The sequence below is a fragment of the Falco punctatus genome (genome assembly GCF_963210335.1).
Source record: "Falco punctatus genome assembly, chromosome: 7".
NCBI lineage: Eukaryota > Metazoa > Chordata > Aves > Falconiformes > Falconidae > Falco > Falco punctatus.
In genome coordinates this window covers 62,597,382-62,615,412 of record NC_137587.1, presented here as the reverse complement: position 1 = coordinate 62,615,412, position 18,031 = coordinate 62,597,382, and the positions used below count along the sequence as shown (strand labels likewise).

General features: G+C 42.5%; 1 protein-coding gene across 14 annotated transcripts in view; it reads left to right on the top strand.

Moving 5' to 3' along the window:
• The window catches only part of AKAP13 (A-kinase anchoring protein 13), a 222,469-nt gene that overhangs the window by 137,263 nt on the left and 67,175 nt on the right, over window positions 1-18,031 (top strand). Inside the window, exon 1 of one of the 14 annotated variants that reach the window (XM_080396178.1) lies at window positions 9,488-9,862. The exons of the other annotated variants lie outside the window; for them this stretch is intronic. Coding sequence (XP_080252304.1) covers window positions 9,782-9,862 — 81 coding nt within the window. The 5' untranslated portion in view covers window positions 9,488-9,781. Of the gene's footprint in view, window positions 1-9,487; window positions 9,863-18,031 lie in introns of those variants that run through there. 14 annotated transcript variants of the gene reach the window in all.

Genomic DNA, 18,031 nt, shown 5'->3' with positions numbered 1-18,031 from the left:
TAAAGAGAGACCAAAGTCAGGAAAGGAACTCAATTAATATTTTCTTCTAGTCCTACTGATTGACCTAGCCAAAAAAAGCATAAAATAAAAACAGCTGTTGAAAAAAGTCTAGATCGGGTGCCTGTACCAACAGATGTTTTGATAAGCCATTGATTGTTAAGTTGTCCCAGCTTAAATACAGTATGGGGGTGAAAAGGGTCAGAAGGGTAGAATGTATCTAAGACAGGTTTCTCTGCTTAGAACTTTATAGGCTGTCAGTGAAGCTGTAAACAAAGTTGCACCAGAATATATAGTGGCTTTTAGTTTAAATTCTGTCTTTTTGCTTGTTACTGGCTGCTTGGGTTAACAAAAACAATATTTTTCTTCCAATAGCTTTCAGATCTTTTGCTGGGTATTTTTTCTTATGCTTCTGCATAAGCCCATTTAACAAAACCTGATCCTCTTATAAACATGGAATAATGACAGTATCCCACATATGGGTTTCATTAATTTTTGCATGTTTTGAAGTTGCCTTTTTTTCTCCGAAAGACTAACTTCAGAAACAGCAGAGATTAATGCTACATAATAGCCAAAATGACTAGCTGAGCAGTCAGCAATTCTGACTTGGGATAGTTAAATTATTTAACCATTGCGTAACAAAAAAGGGTATTTTTTTCAGTATGGAATGATGCTACATAATCGGTACTCCTCCCAGTTGCTATTACTGGTTTGTTTTGATTGAACTGGCATCAGTTCTGCTGATTATCTGCAAGCTTTCTTGCTTCTGAATCTTGTAAATATTTGGGATTTTAGCCTTGAGAGTGAGTGTCAGATTATTTCCCCCTTTCTTCCTAAGAAAACAAAACCAACCCTTTCCTTGTAGTCACTGGCGAGAAATTTTAGATGCTCAGTTTTCCTTATCTGCAGTGTGGTGACCTTTGCAGCTCTTGGGATAGTTTGAATCAGAAGGATAACCCAGGGAAATTGCAAGGTTCCCAAATACAATAAACGCTGGGGGTTTTGACGTTTTTGGCCCCATTTGTCATTACCCATTGGCTTGAATTTGTTTATTTATCTATTGGTTAAAGCTTTTAAATGTATTGAAGTGCAGCAGCTGTGGCAAGTGGGGAATGAGAGAGGGGAGCACAAAAACTCAGAAATGAAAGTTTTCCTGAAACACCTCTATTGGCCTGATATTCCCAGTGTTTGCAGGGACATTCCCTACCTTTACCTGAGTGGAAAGGAATAGGAGCAGGCTTTGGATGCAGTTTTCCAGTTAGGAATTATCCTTGCAGCAACAAATGTTACTGTAAAGGGGTCTTTGAGAAGCTGGTAGAGGAGGTGTAGCATATGTTAGTTTATAACCTTAGAAATAAATATTGTATTATTTTCCTGGAGCAGTGTCAACAGCTGAGAAAATTCCTCACTAATGACTATGCTTCCACGTATCTGGCTGTTAATTATACATATGTTTTATGTCCTGAAATTCCTTTAGGAATACTTTCTGAAAATGGGTGAAAGGGAACATATTTAGCATGTATTGGTATAGCAGTCCTTAATGATGGCTTTGTGGGCACAATGGATCCTTACCCTTGCATATATGTCTTTATACCAGAGGGATAAAAGTGGGGTAAAAATTGGTAAAAACAGGTTTCTTCCACAGGATCAGCATTCTTTCCTGGGCTTTTGAGCTGTAAAGACATGTTTGTTTAATATTCTTACAAAGGACTACCAGGGAAATGGATAAAACAGTGAGCAAATGAATACTCATGTGGTCCTAAAGCAGACCTCCCAGGCAGGAGCTGGAATTCAAATGCCTCCTCTCAAAGTTTGCGTTGGATTTTATTTCAAGTTTCCAAATGCATGTAGAGAGGGCATGAAAATACTGGTTGGATGTGAGTACAGGTAGGAGGGTGAGCTGGAGTGTCTGTTATTGCTGGGGAGAGTGGGGCTCTCAGAGCATCTCAGTTACCAATTGGGTCTGAGATTGTCCTCCCCAACAAAGCAAACCGAAAAACTGGAAGGGCAAAACAAATACCACAGTGTCTTCAATCCCCTGCCTTCATTAGCAGCCAAGCAAAAAATTGACCTGGAAATATGATGGGCGCCTTTGTATGGTGCTTTGCTTTCCCACCACTTCCCCTCCCAGATTTTCAAGTTACAAGATGAAAGAAGAGATAACTTTTCCCTTTTGACAGGGTGCCCAGCCAGGCAGGACAATACACTGGGTTGCGTGGGCTTCCCAGGGGCTGAGTCCTAAGGACTTCAATTAAAAGGGGCAAGGAAAGGAAGAAAGACGGGGGTGGGGTGGGGGGGGGGGGTGGGGGGAGAGAAAAGAAAAAAAAAAAAAAAAGAGGGAAGCTGAATCATTTTCTGGCATGATTTATTCATTTGAATGACCCTTCTCTGTTTTTCAGTTACATTACAATGCCTTAAACTGGAGGCATAAAAGAATGGTAAAAGTTGAATAATTTCCTCCATTCAAGATGTGTCATTTTTATATTGTCTATTAATTTTACTCACTGATACCATACGTCATATTTATTGGGCTTTATCCACCAATTCATCTATGTAATCTGCTGTCCTGTCTCTGTTTTTAGCTAAATATGTAAGTTCTTTAGACAGAAGCATCCACCAAACACATCATGGCACTGATCTCAAGTTATGGCAAAGCATCCGGGGGGTGGCTCAAGTGATGTCTGTCTGCTCCTGTGCTATGCCTACAGCAATGGGTATCATGCTGTTATTTTGGAATACAATATCATGTTTTCTGTACTCTGCAAATGTGAGGTGGTCTGTTTTCCTGCACAAAACCTCACCCTAATTTTTAACCTCATACCTTGAACTTTAAGGCTTTACACTTTCAGGAATTTGTCATTATGGGATAATGGAACATATATTTTTATTTGCATAGATCAATACTTTCTTATATCCTATATCTATCCCAGTGATGCCAGAATATGCTTTTTCATTATGCATGGAATGATAATGAAAAATTCCTTTGAGTTTTGCATTTGTGAACTTCAGCAGCAGCTTCAGGCTGGGCTGAGCCAGCTGTGAAACCAAAGCAATATCTCCCATCCAGATCTCTTGGTTGACAATTGTGTTATTCTTTATAAAAGACCCCATTATTTTTGTGTTTTACACAATCTGTAGATCATTAGACCCTGTGCCCCGGTGGGAAGTGTCTGAGCGTGGGAGCAGCTGGTGTCCCAGAGGACGCAGGGGACCTGAAGCACAAGTTGCTTCTGGGAGACTGATTTGCTTCTGCAGTTTGTAGCTCAGGTGCTCCTTGACAGTCTGTTCCACTTTATCCGCTCGTGTTTTCCCCTCCCCATTTTCAGGATACTGGAATTCACAGGGCAAAACAACATGTCCCGTGTTTGACAGCAAGAAGTATTTCTCTCAGCTCCCATAACACACTAAATAAATATCTGTGGCATGATCCAAGATCCCACAGTACTTCAGCCAGCCAGACATCTCGATTTGCGGTTATTTTTGGTAAATGCAGAACTAGTTGTTGCAAACCGATGTAAAGTCAGCTGAGGGGCTGCTAATCTCTTGCGTGGGAGGTGTTTCTCCTGTAGCCATTTGGGAGCAGTAAGATGGGCAGTTGACTTCCTCTGGGAGGATGTTCAGGCATGCTCCGTGGCAGACCAAAGCTTCAGCATTTTTCTGAAGGTTATTTGGACAATAGAAATTCCTGAGAAATGTACACTGAGCCTCTGAGAAATATTAGAAAAGGGAAGGTCAGGAAATGATTGAAGGTCTCTCAAGGTGGTTTTGTATTTTCTCAAAACACATGCTCCACGTATCTGTATGTCTGACAGCTTTCCAGGCCTTTCCCATTCCTCCTTCATGGTTCTTCAGCTGTCCGTTAGACGATTATGTCTTTGAGCTCAAACCCGGGCTGCAGCTGTACAGTGAGGGTTTTGGATATAAAATTCAGCTCAGTCATGTTGCCCCAAAGCCATGATATAGCTCTGCAAGGAAATGTCTCACCTTTGCATAAAGATCTGATTGATGTAAATAGGGAGGTTTTGGGAGAGTCAGGGCTACCTGGGCTGGAGAATAAAACTTGTGTTGGTACTGTGGACTATTTGCCCCGAGGATTAAGTCAAGCTGGTGAATATTGAGGTGTTTTAGGACCAGAACTGTGAAGGTTTGTTGCCTGCATGGCTGACCTTTTTCCTTACAGCAACGTGGCACTCGCTATGGATGAGATTTCTGTGACATCTGATCATGGCGGGCTGTCCATGTCCCTCTCCATGACTCCTCTTTTCATGCCCTACCTTGAAGGGGAATCCACAATCATGACCAGCCTTTTGGGGCCACCCCATAGAAACCACTGCTTGGTGGGGTGCTAGCAGGTCATGCCGTGGCTGGAGGGATGTGGCCCTGGTCCAAAGTGCCACAGTGGGGATGCAGGCGGACAGTCAGGGTGGGAACAGGTTGGTCACAAAGCTCCTTTCAGTGCTCCTGCGAAAATGAGAAATGCATTATCTAACATCTAGGGCTTTTTACCAAGGTCTGTGGCGTGAGCGCTCGCTAGTGCTCAGCAACTGGCTGGCCTTCTTCAAAATCCACATATGAGCATTCATCTCTGCCTTCTCTCACAGGGGTGCTGACCTGCCTCCCGGCAGACACGATGGATGTGTGCTCCCTTCCAGATTGGATGCGCTCCTCTTACAGGCTTTGCAGTATTAGAATGCAGCTTTCCTTTGCCTTATTTAGTTTTAGAAAAAAAAGGGGTTTGTTTTGTCTATCTTTGCAAGTGCCAGAAACAGAAAATTTTTAAAACCCTTTCCAAAAAGCTGATTTCTTTTAAGAAAAGAGCAACTGAAATTGTAATTCTTCTCTCTTACTGCCTGATGAATTTATTATCTCTTGTGTTTAGTGCCCAAAAGTGGGTTTTGACTTGCTTAAAACAGGGAGAATTTTTTCCTTTCATCTACTGCTCCATTAGTTCCTATCAGAGCCGCAGTTAAAAAAGTTCATACGCCTGAGTATTTCTGCAGATTGCATCATTTTCAGTGTTTCATAACGATATGGCAAAAGTAATGTGAAACAGATAACAACAGTGCAGTCTGTTTCAGAATAACCATGATTGTCTTGTCATTAAGAGGTCTGTTAGCGGGTAGAGGAGGAGGAGTTTTATCTGGATGAGTTACAGATCATATGGTGCGATCGAGTGCCTTTTTTTTTTTTTTTTTTCTTTTCTCCCCCTCTTTTCCCTCACTTGAAATCCACAGAGCTGGACTTTGGTTTGGATATGAAACGATTGGATAGTTTCAAACTCCTGTCTGCACAAAGTGGCTCAGCACTTCCAGATGTTTTCAATAAGGAGCCCAGAACTGTCGCATCAGCAGCCGGTGGCCTGGACTGCTGTTTGCGTCTCTGCTCCATTTTGAGCAACTCTCTGAAAAAAAAGAGAATTATTTACTTATTGGAGTAGTTTCTTTTTTTTTTATTTAATCTTTATCCTCTGATTGCCTGGTGCATTGTTATTTCTGGGCATAAATATTATATACTGTGTAAACATGCATACGGCATTCAAGAGACTGCCTTAAATAGATGGACAAAGGAGACTGGAAACCTTTGTTCTGCTTCGTCCAGGCTGAGTCTGTCTTCTGCATCTGCTCGGCATGCCTGTGTGTATATAAGCTGTGTGCAAGGCAAGATTTCTAGCCTGAAACAATGCAGCAAAAGCCCCACCTAATGTGGGAAGAGAGTGATGGTCTCCCAAGGGGAAGCATGTCTGGCACATTATCTTCTATTTGTTTATATTAAGTTTCTCCCCCCCCCCCCCCCCCCCCCCCCCCTTTGACAGCAAAGTCTGGAAATGAAGATGGGATGGACTTTGGGTGTCTGTAGTCATCACTGGCCTCCTGATCTTGGCTGTGAGTCAGGAACATAACCACAGAAAAACTCTTGGAACAAATTAGGGATTTAGAAGCTTAAATTTGAAAAGAAAAAGGGAGGGGGGAATGGATGTATTTTTGGTATTTTTTGTTAGTTTGTGTTGATTATTTCCTTCTGTGGCTGAAGTTTTAGAGGAGTCCAAAGAGATCAGCTGGCAACCTTTCATAGATGAAGACAAATAATTATGGGGGAAGGCAGGTCCTCATCTTGACTCACAGGTAGGGCATGGACGTGTACTGAGTCCTGGGATGGATCCTGTGCCCAGAGTCACCCTTCCTGCTGCTGGCCTGGCAGCTTCCCTGGCTAGCTCTTGCCACCTGCCTGCATTTGCCACCTGAATTTTCTGTTCCCTCCTGCCCCATGAGGGCACATGTTGGGTTCCTTGTGGCTTTTGGCCATACCAAGATGCTTGTGCACAGCTGAGAAAACGGCCTCTTTTTAACTTCCTGCTATGAAGGCTGAACATCTCCCAGTGTGTCTTCCACCTCCCTTGGCTACAGATGTTTCTCATTTCTCCTTACCTGTAGGAAGGGTGAAATAATGAGCCACAAAAGCTGGGTATTGATGCAGCTACAAGTCAGACTGATCTTGCATCTCTGTGGAAGATGTGCTGTCGCAGTTAGTAATGATGCTCACCTAACAGTCTCCTCTGCAAAGTGGGCATTGCTTGCACCCTGAACATCTCATTCTGGTTGCCAGAGGAGCTCTGTGGTTCAAAGGTAAAATGCTTTAAGGAGTGCCTGGACAGAGCTGTGCAACTGTCATTTGGATAAATCTAGGCCTTACATACATACCGGCAGTCGTAATTAAATTGATTTGAAAACAAAATTAACTGCTGTATCAGTTAAAAAAAAATGTGCGTGTCCCATAATGAAACATTAAAACATCATTAAGGCACAGCAACTGCTGGAAATTCCTTTACCTGAACTAAATTCACACACTTTGTTTATAGGTTCCTGTCTTGTAAATTTAGATTTGAGGAAATCCCTGCCTTTTATGGTAGTGTTTGAAGGGCTGGAATGCTGTCACAGCCATTTCTGATTCCTCATCTCGACGGGCACATGATCGCTGGGATTCATTACTTGCGGAGAAAACTGGTGGCTCCAGAAAGTCCCCAAAGCACTACCACATTTTGTGTGTGTCCCAATACTGAAAGCAGAAGCTCTGCTCGTTGTTAAGGAGAAGAGTCATTGGCTGAGATCTCGAGCTGGGAATTGTAACTGTAAGACAGCCTGGTAGAGGAGATCCTCCTCGGTTCAGCTGGTGGTGTGGTGGAGATGAAGCTTTGGGTTGCCAGGGAGAGATGGAGCCTAATGAAAGTGGGGGCAGATACCTCGCATTGACTAGGTAAGAGCGTACCTGTGTCACTTACCGGGAGGAGCTCATCCGCTGCGAGTCCCAGGCTGCTCCAGCGCATGAGGACATATTCACGGTGTGATGCCCAAGGGTGGACCTTCGAGTCACGGCTGGCCACCATGCCACCAAGCCATGCTGTAGTCTTAGGAAAAAATACCCTTCTCGGCTTGCTTACTGAGTCTGCTAAATCTAGAGAGTAATTATGCTTTTGCGTAATCTGACTGTACGGATTGGGGGTGTCATGTCCAGGAGAGCCTAAAATAGCACTTTGTGTTTCTATAAACTGTTCTTCAGCATTTTACCAAATAGGCACAGAGGGGAGTCAGTTCCTGTGTTACTCACGGGGAGGCAGCTGGTGCAATGTTTTTGGATGGCCAGAAGACTGAGTAGCACTGGAACGAGAAGAGTTGGAGTGCCCGCTTGCAGCGGATGGGTTTAGACCTCCCTTGGAAGACTCTTCTTGTATTCAAATGCCAAAAATTCACTTTTAATCCGTATCGGCAGGCTGCAGGGTTTGAGTCACCGTTGCCAGAGCTTGAGCTGGTCGTTACAGAGCACCTCATACAACCAGGGGACCAGGGCCACCCTACTGGGCTGGATGAAAAGACCTACAAACCCTTAACTAAGCTCCATGAGAGGAGCGAATCCCCGCAGCAGGAGATGGGCCAGTTCACCCCGTACCGCAGAGGATGGCTTTTTGGAGATCTGCAATTAAGCGTTGGGCTGATAAGCACGGTTTCCGATGTCTGTGCTTCCTTCTTGCAACACAGGATTAACGATTCCTGCATTTCCAGCTTCTCTGCAGAAAAGCAGCAAGTTCTGCTCTCTACAAACTCCCAACCACATACTTCCCCCCCCCTCCCCTTTCCCTTTTCTTCTCTGTCTTTTTTTCTTTTTTTTTTTTTTTTTTTTTTTAACCGCCCCCATTCCCTTTTGAATCAGTGAATGAGAGAATGTCTAAAGCCAGGGAAGTATGGAAAGATTTCATCCCTCGAGAGGTCAGGGTGGGGTGGAAAGCGGAGGGGGCTGCAAGGGGGCAGTTTGAAAACAGGAAACCATGTGGCAGTGTGCATGCAGGGCCCAGCTGATGTGAATGAGCTATTGAGAGGGGAGAGACACTCTGACTGGCCCAGCATTAGAAAGACGAAAAACCTTTAGGGGTTTTGTGTTTTGGTTGTTTTTTTGTTTGTTTGTTTTTGTGTGGTTTGTTTTTTTCGTTTGTTTTTTTTTTTTTTTTCTTTAAATAGAGCTCTGTCCTTCAACTAGAATAAAAGAGAGAAAACTTTCTGGACAGCAAGTTGGGGAAATCTTTTGCTGGTGTTGGGAACAAAAAAAAAATAAAGCATGGCTGATTTCCTTTTTTTTTCTTTTTTTTAATTCTTTTTTCTTTTTTTTCTTCTTGTATATGTGTGTGCGCACTGTTTAAATCTTAAGTTTCCATTCCTGTTTTGGGGAAGCATTAAGCGTGAAATCATCTTTCATTCACCTGGCCTGGGGGAGAGGGAAGAACTGGGGGAGAGGCAGGAGTCCTTTTACCTCTCTGAACAGACATCCCTTTGCTGCTCAGTCTCTTTCTGGACCGAGCAAACACACCAAGTGCCTGCAGCCGAAGGTGGAAGAGGCTGGGGAAGAAAAGCTCCTGCTTGTTCTTCCTGCCCTCCCTCCTCTTTCCCCCCCCCCCCCCCTCTCTGAAGAGATGAATCATGCTCCCACAACTGCAAAGAAATTTTGAAAGCTGGGAGAACACTGGTCCATGACTAAAAAGGCAAGTAGTGACGTCCCAGCCCAAATCAGGAGGGAGTGGCTTTATTTCATTATTTTCTTTCCTTTTGCCCTGTGCTGTCATTAGAAATTTGAACTTAATGCAAAACCAAGCCCTCCTGTCTGGTGAACAGTGAACTGACTGGAAAGGAGGAAAGTACCTTTTTTTTATTGTTCCTTTCAGTGCAGGGGGCTGTGAAAGAAAAAATCACGTTGGTGACAGTATTTACATTGGATACGGTGATCGGCGCTTTTTTTTTTTCCTTTTCGTTTCTTCCTGAATTAGACCCGTCGTGGCTGAGCCTACCTTCTGCCTTCCCTCTCGGATCGTCAGGGTTCCTGCTGCACACATCTGGCTTTTGTTCTCTTTTTGGGCAAGATTTTCATTCTGGTGCTTTTTGGATATCAAAGTTGTCTGGAAAACATTTTATTTTATGATTGTTACTATAACAGGAAGGCTGATACCGTTCTTAGCAGTTGCAAAAAAAATAATCCTATATGTATAAAGCTCTCTTCAAATATCTTTTGTTTGCTATAAGTTCCTGCATTGCCTGTATAAGCAAATCTGTTCCGAGAAGACTTTATCAGCTGGTCGCAGCTCTGGGATTTTCTTTTTCCTGTTGGGAGGCTCGAACAGGCTGGTGTGTGGAGCCACCGGGACTCCAGTGCTGAGACACTGTGAGAGGTCTGGAGCACGCCTGGCTGTGGTCAGCCCGGGGTTCATGGTGGGCTCTGCTCCTCCGCTCCTAGCTTTTTGGAAAAAATGTACGAACGCCACAAGAGGCGATACAGCCTGTGCGACATTTCCAAGGTGGACAGGACTGTAGATGTTGTGTTGTTAAAGGTATGATGTTTGTGTACACTTATGTATGGCTTCCTTTCCCAGTCTCCAACGGGTTGATCTGTTCCCTGCTGTGCCTGTGTCGACAGCTGGATGGTGCAGAGAGGGGGAACAGGTGGAAGAGCTCTTGCCGTTCAGCAAGGAGATGGCTTTGAGTGCTATCAAACCATTTCATGCCATTTCTCTGCAACCAGATAATCTCATGTGGCATGCAATCAGATACTCGGAGAGCTCTCTCTGGCCATTTTCCCTGTCCTCTGACATTAAATGGTCCCCTCCTGTTTTGGAAGAAGGTTTCAAAATTGCTTGCAGGTGGATTTTCTGTGTCAGGTGCTGTTGGGCAAAGGGGTTTTATTTCCAGTGGTCGCTTTTGGGATTGAAATGCACGGGTCCTCTGAAAGATGTATTCTGCCAAAAAAGGCATGGTGGGTCCTCCTCTGCCTCTGTTTTTTATTTGTGTTTGAAGGGTGTTGCTGTCAGTCTTATTGTTTGGGTGTGAGTTTTGTCTGCAGATGGGTTGGAGCAAGAGTCAGAAGTGGCTGTGGGCTAATTGTCCCAGTGTGTTCCTCCTCTAATCTAAAATTAGCAAGTGCTCCACCAAATGGCACAATGGCAGTCTGGGAATGTCCTGTCTCCGTAACAGCTTTTTGGAGCTTCAGCAGTTTCCTGGCAAAGTGGATGGAAATAGAAAAGCAGCCAGAGGGACTGCAAAACACAGCCCAGCTTAGAGATCTGAACTCCTGGAAGAGCATTCTCTTTCCTTCTCACTTTTTCTCTCTTTTCTTTTCTTAGCTGAGGCAGCAGGTTTCTGTGTGATCGTATGGCTTCCTTTTTTATGGTTTTTGCTTCATGCCCTTGTTTCTGAGTTGGGTCGAGAATATATAAAAAAAAATATTTTCACATTATTCTTGTTCTACTTTATCTGCACTTGTTAGTTAGCTTTGTTTAGGATTAACAGTATTTTCCTTTAATTCAGTGTATCCTTTGGGTTTTGGTGACACAAATAGCCATAACTTGTTTTCTCTACTAACTCGGTTTTGTTGAGTATTTATGAACTGTCATGTTAAGGATGCTGGTTGAGGATTGAATCCATGGTATACAATCTCTAGACACCCTACGAGTCATTAAAACATATAGACATCCATTGCACACACTACTTGTGTGAAACGACTGCTTAATAATTCTTGGGAAAAGAGCCTGACAACTTTCATTGCTGATACAAAAAACACAATCTTTTTCTTTATAAAGAGTATCTGAATGCTTGGGTTGAAATGTAATTCTCTATAATTATCTGACTTCAGTATTTCTGATGTCGTCAGTTCCCTGAATTAGTTTTTGTTCAACAAAGCTTAGATGTTTTAACAAAATGTGGCTCTTGTTAGTTCCCACTAGTATTTTCCTAATTGAGTTTCAAAACTGTGGGTTATACTGTCTGTTCCTGCAAATGACTCAGTGTTCATATATGTCTGCGTGTGTGCACGCATTGCTGCTCCGAACATAGACTGTACAAGCTGCAGATGGTTAAAATAGGAGGGTGCTAGTGACAGCTATAGTTACAATCAAGTTTAGCTCGATTTTTAAATCATTCTTCATGTTTTAGCTGGTTTCTAGAACCTAATCGGTAGATGAAATTGAATTTGATGATGTAGGGATCCAAGCCAGCCCTAGAGTGCGTCAGTGGCAGATCATCTCTTGACGTTAATGGCAATTGGATCAGACCCTAAATGAGGGAGCTGGGGGGTGGGTTTTTTTTGTTGTGTTTGTTTTAAATTAAAATACTTAAATAAAACTGTACCTTACTTAGGTAGCCATATTTTTCGTGAGTTGAGGACAGAGTTTCTTAAGTGTCAAGTATTGAAAAGCAAGTAAATATCCTTACAACAAAAGCAAACCCACATAATAGGATCCATTAAGTCTTTGATCTGAATGAAATTCTAACAAGAGATCTGCAAAGCACCAAGGAGCTCTCAGTTTGGCCTACAGATTGACTGGAACAAGCTGTCTTTTCTTACAGTGGTAGATGAATATGTTCTTTGCTTCTTTTTAAGATGGGGAATTCAGTAATCATGGCATATGAAAAAAAAAAAAAACAACCAGCTGGTGGAGAACTACAACTGGAACAAGTTGTGAACAAAGAAGATCTTGTGTCATTTCAGTTACTAAATGTTTATAGATGGGATTATGTTTGCATTGATTGCAACCATTCTTGGATAATCACAGAAGAATTTTGGTTCCTAGCAAGTATTTTGCAACGCATGTGTCTTCTGAAGGGTCAGTGTGTTGGGGCTCAAATTTTCCATGTTTAAGTTGTGCCTGAAACAGTGGCTTGTGAAGTTACCAAAAAAAAAAAAAAAAAAAAAAAAAAAAAAGCCAACAAACAAAAGCAAAACCAAAAACAAAACCAAAAACAACCAACAAAAACCTCAGCAATTTTGGGGGCTGATGCACACAACTATTTTTAGCTTTAATATTTTTTCTTCCTCTTCCCCATATACAAAAAAGCAAGAGGCAATGGTAAATCAGCATCCTAGCCTCTGTGTTGGAGGTAGGACTTCATCTTTGCTGCAGCTCTTTTTGCTGCAGTAGCAATGCAAACTTCATGAACCTGGTTACGAGCATAGTGGTTTGACACTGTACAGGGAAGCCTGGATGATGCAGAAATGGCAGAAAAAATTGCCATCGTCTTTCCTGCGAGGATTGTATTGTAGCAGATGAGGGAGAAGATCTGAGGCATGTGCAGTATCTCCTTGTCTGACCAATTCACTGAGCTGAGCAACTACGTGCAGGGTGAGGTAGTCTGTGCTGTTATTCAAAGACCCAAGATGGGAAGTCTCAGTGTGCCCTTGTGTGAGTTGGCAGCCCCACGTCATTTTATGTTGCGCCTGCTACCACAAATATAACTATCTAGGGACAGAATATGGAAACCACACTGGCTGGCACCTTGCAAATACACGTGAAGTCAGACAAGCGTCCAGGTCTGGATGAACAGGCTGTGCTTTGCAGATTTAGAAAATAAGAAATGGGCTCACTTTGAGAATGGCAGACTGGAAATGTTTTATAATTGCTCATTGCCTATATCTACATTTCACCTTTGTACATGGATGTTCAAACTGTTAAGTATAGGCAGAAGGTGTAAATTTTTTCATAACTGGGGAAACAAGGTTTGATTTAGCTCCTCTTAGAAGAACAGATCCCATTCAGCTTCCAGTTAAAGATCAGAATATTATTCAATGTTATAAAAATAATTAAGGCATTTTGAAATTAAAGGAGCAGGTTATCAATTAGTTATTCTGCTCACTGGAAGAGGACTGCTCTGGTAGATCTACCCCAGGGCTGAAGAAGATCCTCTGGAATGAACCCTGCCCACTGAAGGCAAAGTGCAATTTGCAGCATCCTAAGCTAAAAGTCCCCAAATTAACTGAAACTAAGGTTTCTTCCATTGTATGTTATCATACTTACAAAGCTTTTTTTTTCTTTTATGTGTTTTTGGTTATTTGATACGTAAGCATGTTCATTCCTACTTTGGGGTTCTTCTTCTGAGGGAGATGCTGTCCTCAGATGATGGGTGTGCAGTGTGTCATCAAACTTTGTGCCCTAAAATGACTCCGAACTTTAATCCTGCATCTGTCCACGCTGGCTTGGTTATAGAAGGGGCAGCAGGAGAAGAGTGCATTTATAATCATGTGGAGAGCTTTTGAGTTTTCCTGTCTCATGTAGAATTAGAACTGGAAGGATAACTTAAAACTTAATGTGTTTTCACCTTAGGCCCATACATATTTGTGGGAATTTTGCTCCCATTTCAGTTGAAAGGTTTTTTATGCAAAGCCATTGCTGTTATTTTCAAAGCTTAAAGTCTGTTGTTACCAGGACTCTTAATTCTGCTGGTGGAGGACATCCCAGTGTCAATTGCTGGAAAATGTTCTTGGGGCACATGTTCCTTTCCCCAGTTGGGATGTTGTCAGGGGAAAAGTGCACTCTAGGAATTCAGCATTGCTCTTCAACCACAAAGTGCTAATTTATTCAGTCATGTAAAATGCCCTGTGGCTGTAGGAGCCTCTTACGGTGTAATCCTTTAGTGTAGTGCTCTGTAGCACTGCTCACTTGTTGCTGTGAGCAAGGTCACTTTTGGACCTCCTTGAAAAAAAAGTTGTCCTGATATGGTGTTGCCAATTCATAAAGGCAGAAGGCTCAATGTAGGATATTCACGGTGCTAGAAGATAAATCTCTATAGAAATCATTGCAGAAATGCAAGTGTTGTCTCTTTTCCGCATACATTGGAGGACGGTCTTTTTGTTCCTCAGCTGCATGGTAAAACCTTCCCCTAAAGCTAAAAAAAATACACAGGGAGATTACAAAAAATTTAAATTAAAAAAAAAAAATCTGGAATTTGCAAGCAAATTGATATGTCTGCTCTTAATATCATCTGGCAAGACAATTGCCAAAGCAGTGATTGTTCTTAATGTGGGTTTTATGTATATGGAGGGGTTTTGCATCAACAGCTGTTGAAGGACGACAGCGGAAATTCCTTCCCCAGGCGCCCCATCCCTCATGCTCCTTTTGAAAGAGGTTTGGAGGATCTTGAAAGGTGGTTTATGTGAAGGGGATGAATCAACTGTAGCTTCAGTTTCTAATTCAGGAATTAGAGGTGACAGCATAATTCCATCATAAATGGAATTGTAAAGGTAGTAGAAGTTGCTCAGAATAAACATTGAATTCCAGTTATGAGTACAAATTTCTTCAATAAAAACTATCCTACAGGAAATTTTCATGAACAGGTAGTTCCAAAAGATAATGAAGATTTGCACTGATTTTTTTTTAAAAAATCATTTTCATTCCTGAGTATTAAACAAATCAGTTATAAATGAACGTAAAGTATTGCTTGTTTTCTGCTATTTTTGTTCTTCAATGGATATTTCAAATCTTTCCTAGTTAGGAAAGGTTTCAGTTATTGCTCAGTACGGTGTACAAGTACTTAATGATACACCAAGCAAGCTGGAATTACTGTACTAAATATTTTCCTATGTGCAATGGTATATGGTTTTAGCTGCAAGGTGGAATTTACTCTGGAAGTTGGAGGGGCAGGGGGCGCAGAGAAGAGAGAAACTGAAACTTGTAAATTTAGGACAAAGCTAAAACAATAAGGAGGAGAGATGAATCTCTAGAGTTTTGCTGGGAAATGAAAGTTAAAATAATGTGGTTCCTTCTGCTCTAGAGATGTTGATTTATATCGCTACCAGTGAGGCTGACAAGTGCAAACTTTTAGAATAGCGGAAGATTTCCTGAGACGTCAGTGTGTTTTCTTTATTGTAAAATGGAGGGCAAGAAGAGTTAAAATAAAAACAGAGGGAAAAGGGACTTTTCCACGGTGGAAAGGTAGGAGAGGTGCAGGTATTGACTGGCCCTGGAGGTGAGTGTTTCTAGCCAGCCCTCCGCTGTGCTGCTCTGCCAGAAGCAGACATTTTTGAGATGTCTTCTGGGAAGGAGGTCCTGATTCTGCTTTTCATGGGCAGGCACAGCATAGGACCACGAGCCCTGGAGGGGGCTAGATAACTCCTCAGCCAAGACTGTCATGCAGGGGGAGAGGAAGGAGGAGCCTGGGAACGGAGGCTGGGGTCACTCATCATTCCTGCATGACGGAGGACATCCCAGGCGTTGGTCTTGCAGGTTGTCCAGCACTGCCCTTTTCTTATGCAGAGAGGCTTCTGCATTAAGTCACATCAGGTTTCAAAGTCGGTGTCTGCAGGAAGATGACTCTGAGAGTCAAGAAATATATGCATGTGTGCCCAGAAAGAACAATCAAACTGTCTGCTGCTTGCAGCTCCAGCTGGTGTCCTAAAGCCCTCTTTGGACATTTAGTCCTCTAGCGTTTCCGAGGCAAACAGAAAATCCTTAGGGATTCAGTTTTTGGTGCCTGGGGATGTGCTTCCATGATTCATTCTGTGTCTGAGCTGCAGATAAACACATTCAGGCTTCTGCATGGAAAAATAGCTGGTTCCCTCCTGGCACTTTTTCAAAAACTGCATATTGAAACTGCGTTCCCAGAGGCTGTTTCATATTCCCATCTGCCATCTGAACACCACTGCATCCTCTGCTCCCACCCCAAAGACCTGGGATGCCCAGGATCGATGGGCTATAAGCAGTGTGGGCAAGGCAGAAAGTGCATGGGGGTTTTATCACCTTCTGTGGCCAGCAGCTTGCAGTCCTGTTGTTGGGCTTCTCTTAGCAAAACAGAGACTAAGGGAAGAAGGAATAGTTTTGTTACATTTAATGCACGCATGTCCGCAAAATCCCAAGACAACCTCATTTCAAATTCCTTCATACTGATGCATTCCCCAACCCCTGATGTGTTCAGGTGCTTTTACAATGGTGTTTTCTCTACAGCCCTTACTGTCTGTACCTGCAGTCACTAGTCCTGAGCAAATACGAGCAAAATGCAGTTGTTGAGGAGGGATTTCAGTACTCAGTCCTGGGCTGTGGATAGTAGGGTCTGTGTTTTGAGTATCTGTGGACCACCCAATTTCCTGAGAGCATGCAGTAAACCTCCCTCAAATCCTGTCTGGGCTCGTTTTGGCAGAGGGAATACTTGTATATAGTAGTGGTTTCCTTTGTTTGTATTTTGATGATGATGGTGATTATTATTCCTGAATTAGGGCTACTGAGGTAAATACTTAGTCCCTAATATTTTATTTTGTACATAATGAGGTATATCTGAAACAGCACCTTAAACCTCAGTGTTACTCTCTCATTACTTCTTTTAATAGAAAAAAAAAAAAAAAAAGACATCTTCAATACTTGGCAAAGTCGCAGGGCTGAGGAGAGAGCTGGCTGGGTAATGGGAAAAATACTCAAATCTCTTTTGAACAAATGCCAATGTCTATAATGCATTTTCAGTGAATGACTCAATTGGTTCTATTAAAGGAAAAAATATAATGTTAATTCAGCCTAATACAGTTTATTCTATTACCAATCAACTGATAGGCTTGCTCTTCTTCATATTTTGCTTTCTTACTGCTAATTATTGAACAGCATGTTTAATTACTGGTTTCCAGTAGTGGATATCAGTATAAATCAGGAGTAGTTCCCTTAAATTTGATGGAGATACATTGGCTTAAGACTAAGGAGGGTCAGGCTCTATATGATGAAGTAGGAGTTAGGTGCAAGTCAGTCAGAAGGAGGCAGAATTTGATTTTATATCTGAAATGGATCATTCCTTCATTTGTGTGGACTTCAGCACATTTGCATTTGCCCTCCTGTGTGCGTTCAGGCTCAACCTCTAGATTTGCCTTTAAGAAAATGTAAGACAGCGTGCTGCAAAGTAGATTCTGCTTTGTCTGGAGAGAAAAAAGTATTAGCATGACATTTATTGATTTTACAGTCATCATGTGATATTTATTGACTTTACAGCTCTTTTAAGGCTAATGAACTATGTATCAATTATGCAGTGAGGTGTAATCGCTAAGGTTAGATACCCCTCAGCCTCGCTGAGAACAGGGTTATCTTTCTTCTATTGGAAGAATCCGAAGCGACCCACTGTTCATGCAAGAGTTAAAATTCAACATCCCTTGTGTCACTTTGGAAAACAAAACAAACAAAAAGATAATTGTTGTATTTGTTTGCAAAAGCCTTCCTCAGACTGCCTCTCTTTCCCCCTCCACCTCTCATTTAATATATATATATAGTATATGTTAAAGGAGGAAGATGGGCATGCCAGTGTGTGTGTACGTGTGCTGAGTAGAGGTACAGGGAAGGATGGGATCTCTTATGTATGTGTGTATAGGGGTCTTACGGCATCTTAGATGAATGTGTGTGTAATGCACCTGTATGAGCAGAGGCAGCGAGCAAATGATAGGAAGTGTACATCGTATCTAAGAAAAATAGCCTGTAAAATTGCACGGAGATGAGGAGGGACGTCTGGGTCACCTTGACACCTGACTCTGGTAGAGCATGAGGTCTCCTTCACCTCTTCTGGGAGACTCCTGCGCATTTTTCCCCTCTCAGATCTTCTCTGCTCCTTCCCCATCTCCCCCAGCAAGGGCTGCTGACTGGGGAAGGTCACAACACCCTCGCTGCTGGAGGATTTTAGGGGCACGTTGGATTAAGACCTCTCAGATTATAATTGAGCCTGACTTGGAGCAGCAGAAAGGGACTAGCTGACCTGTCAAAGGCCCTTCC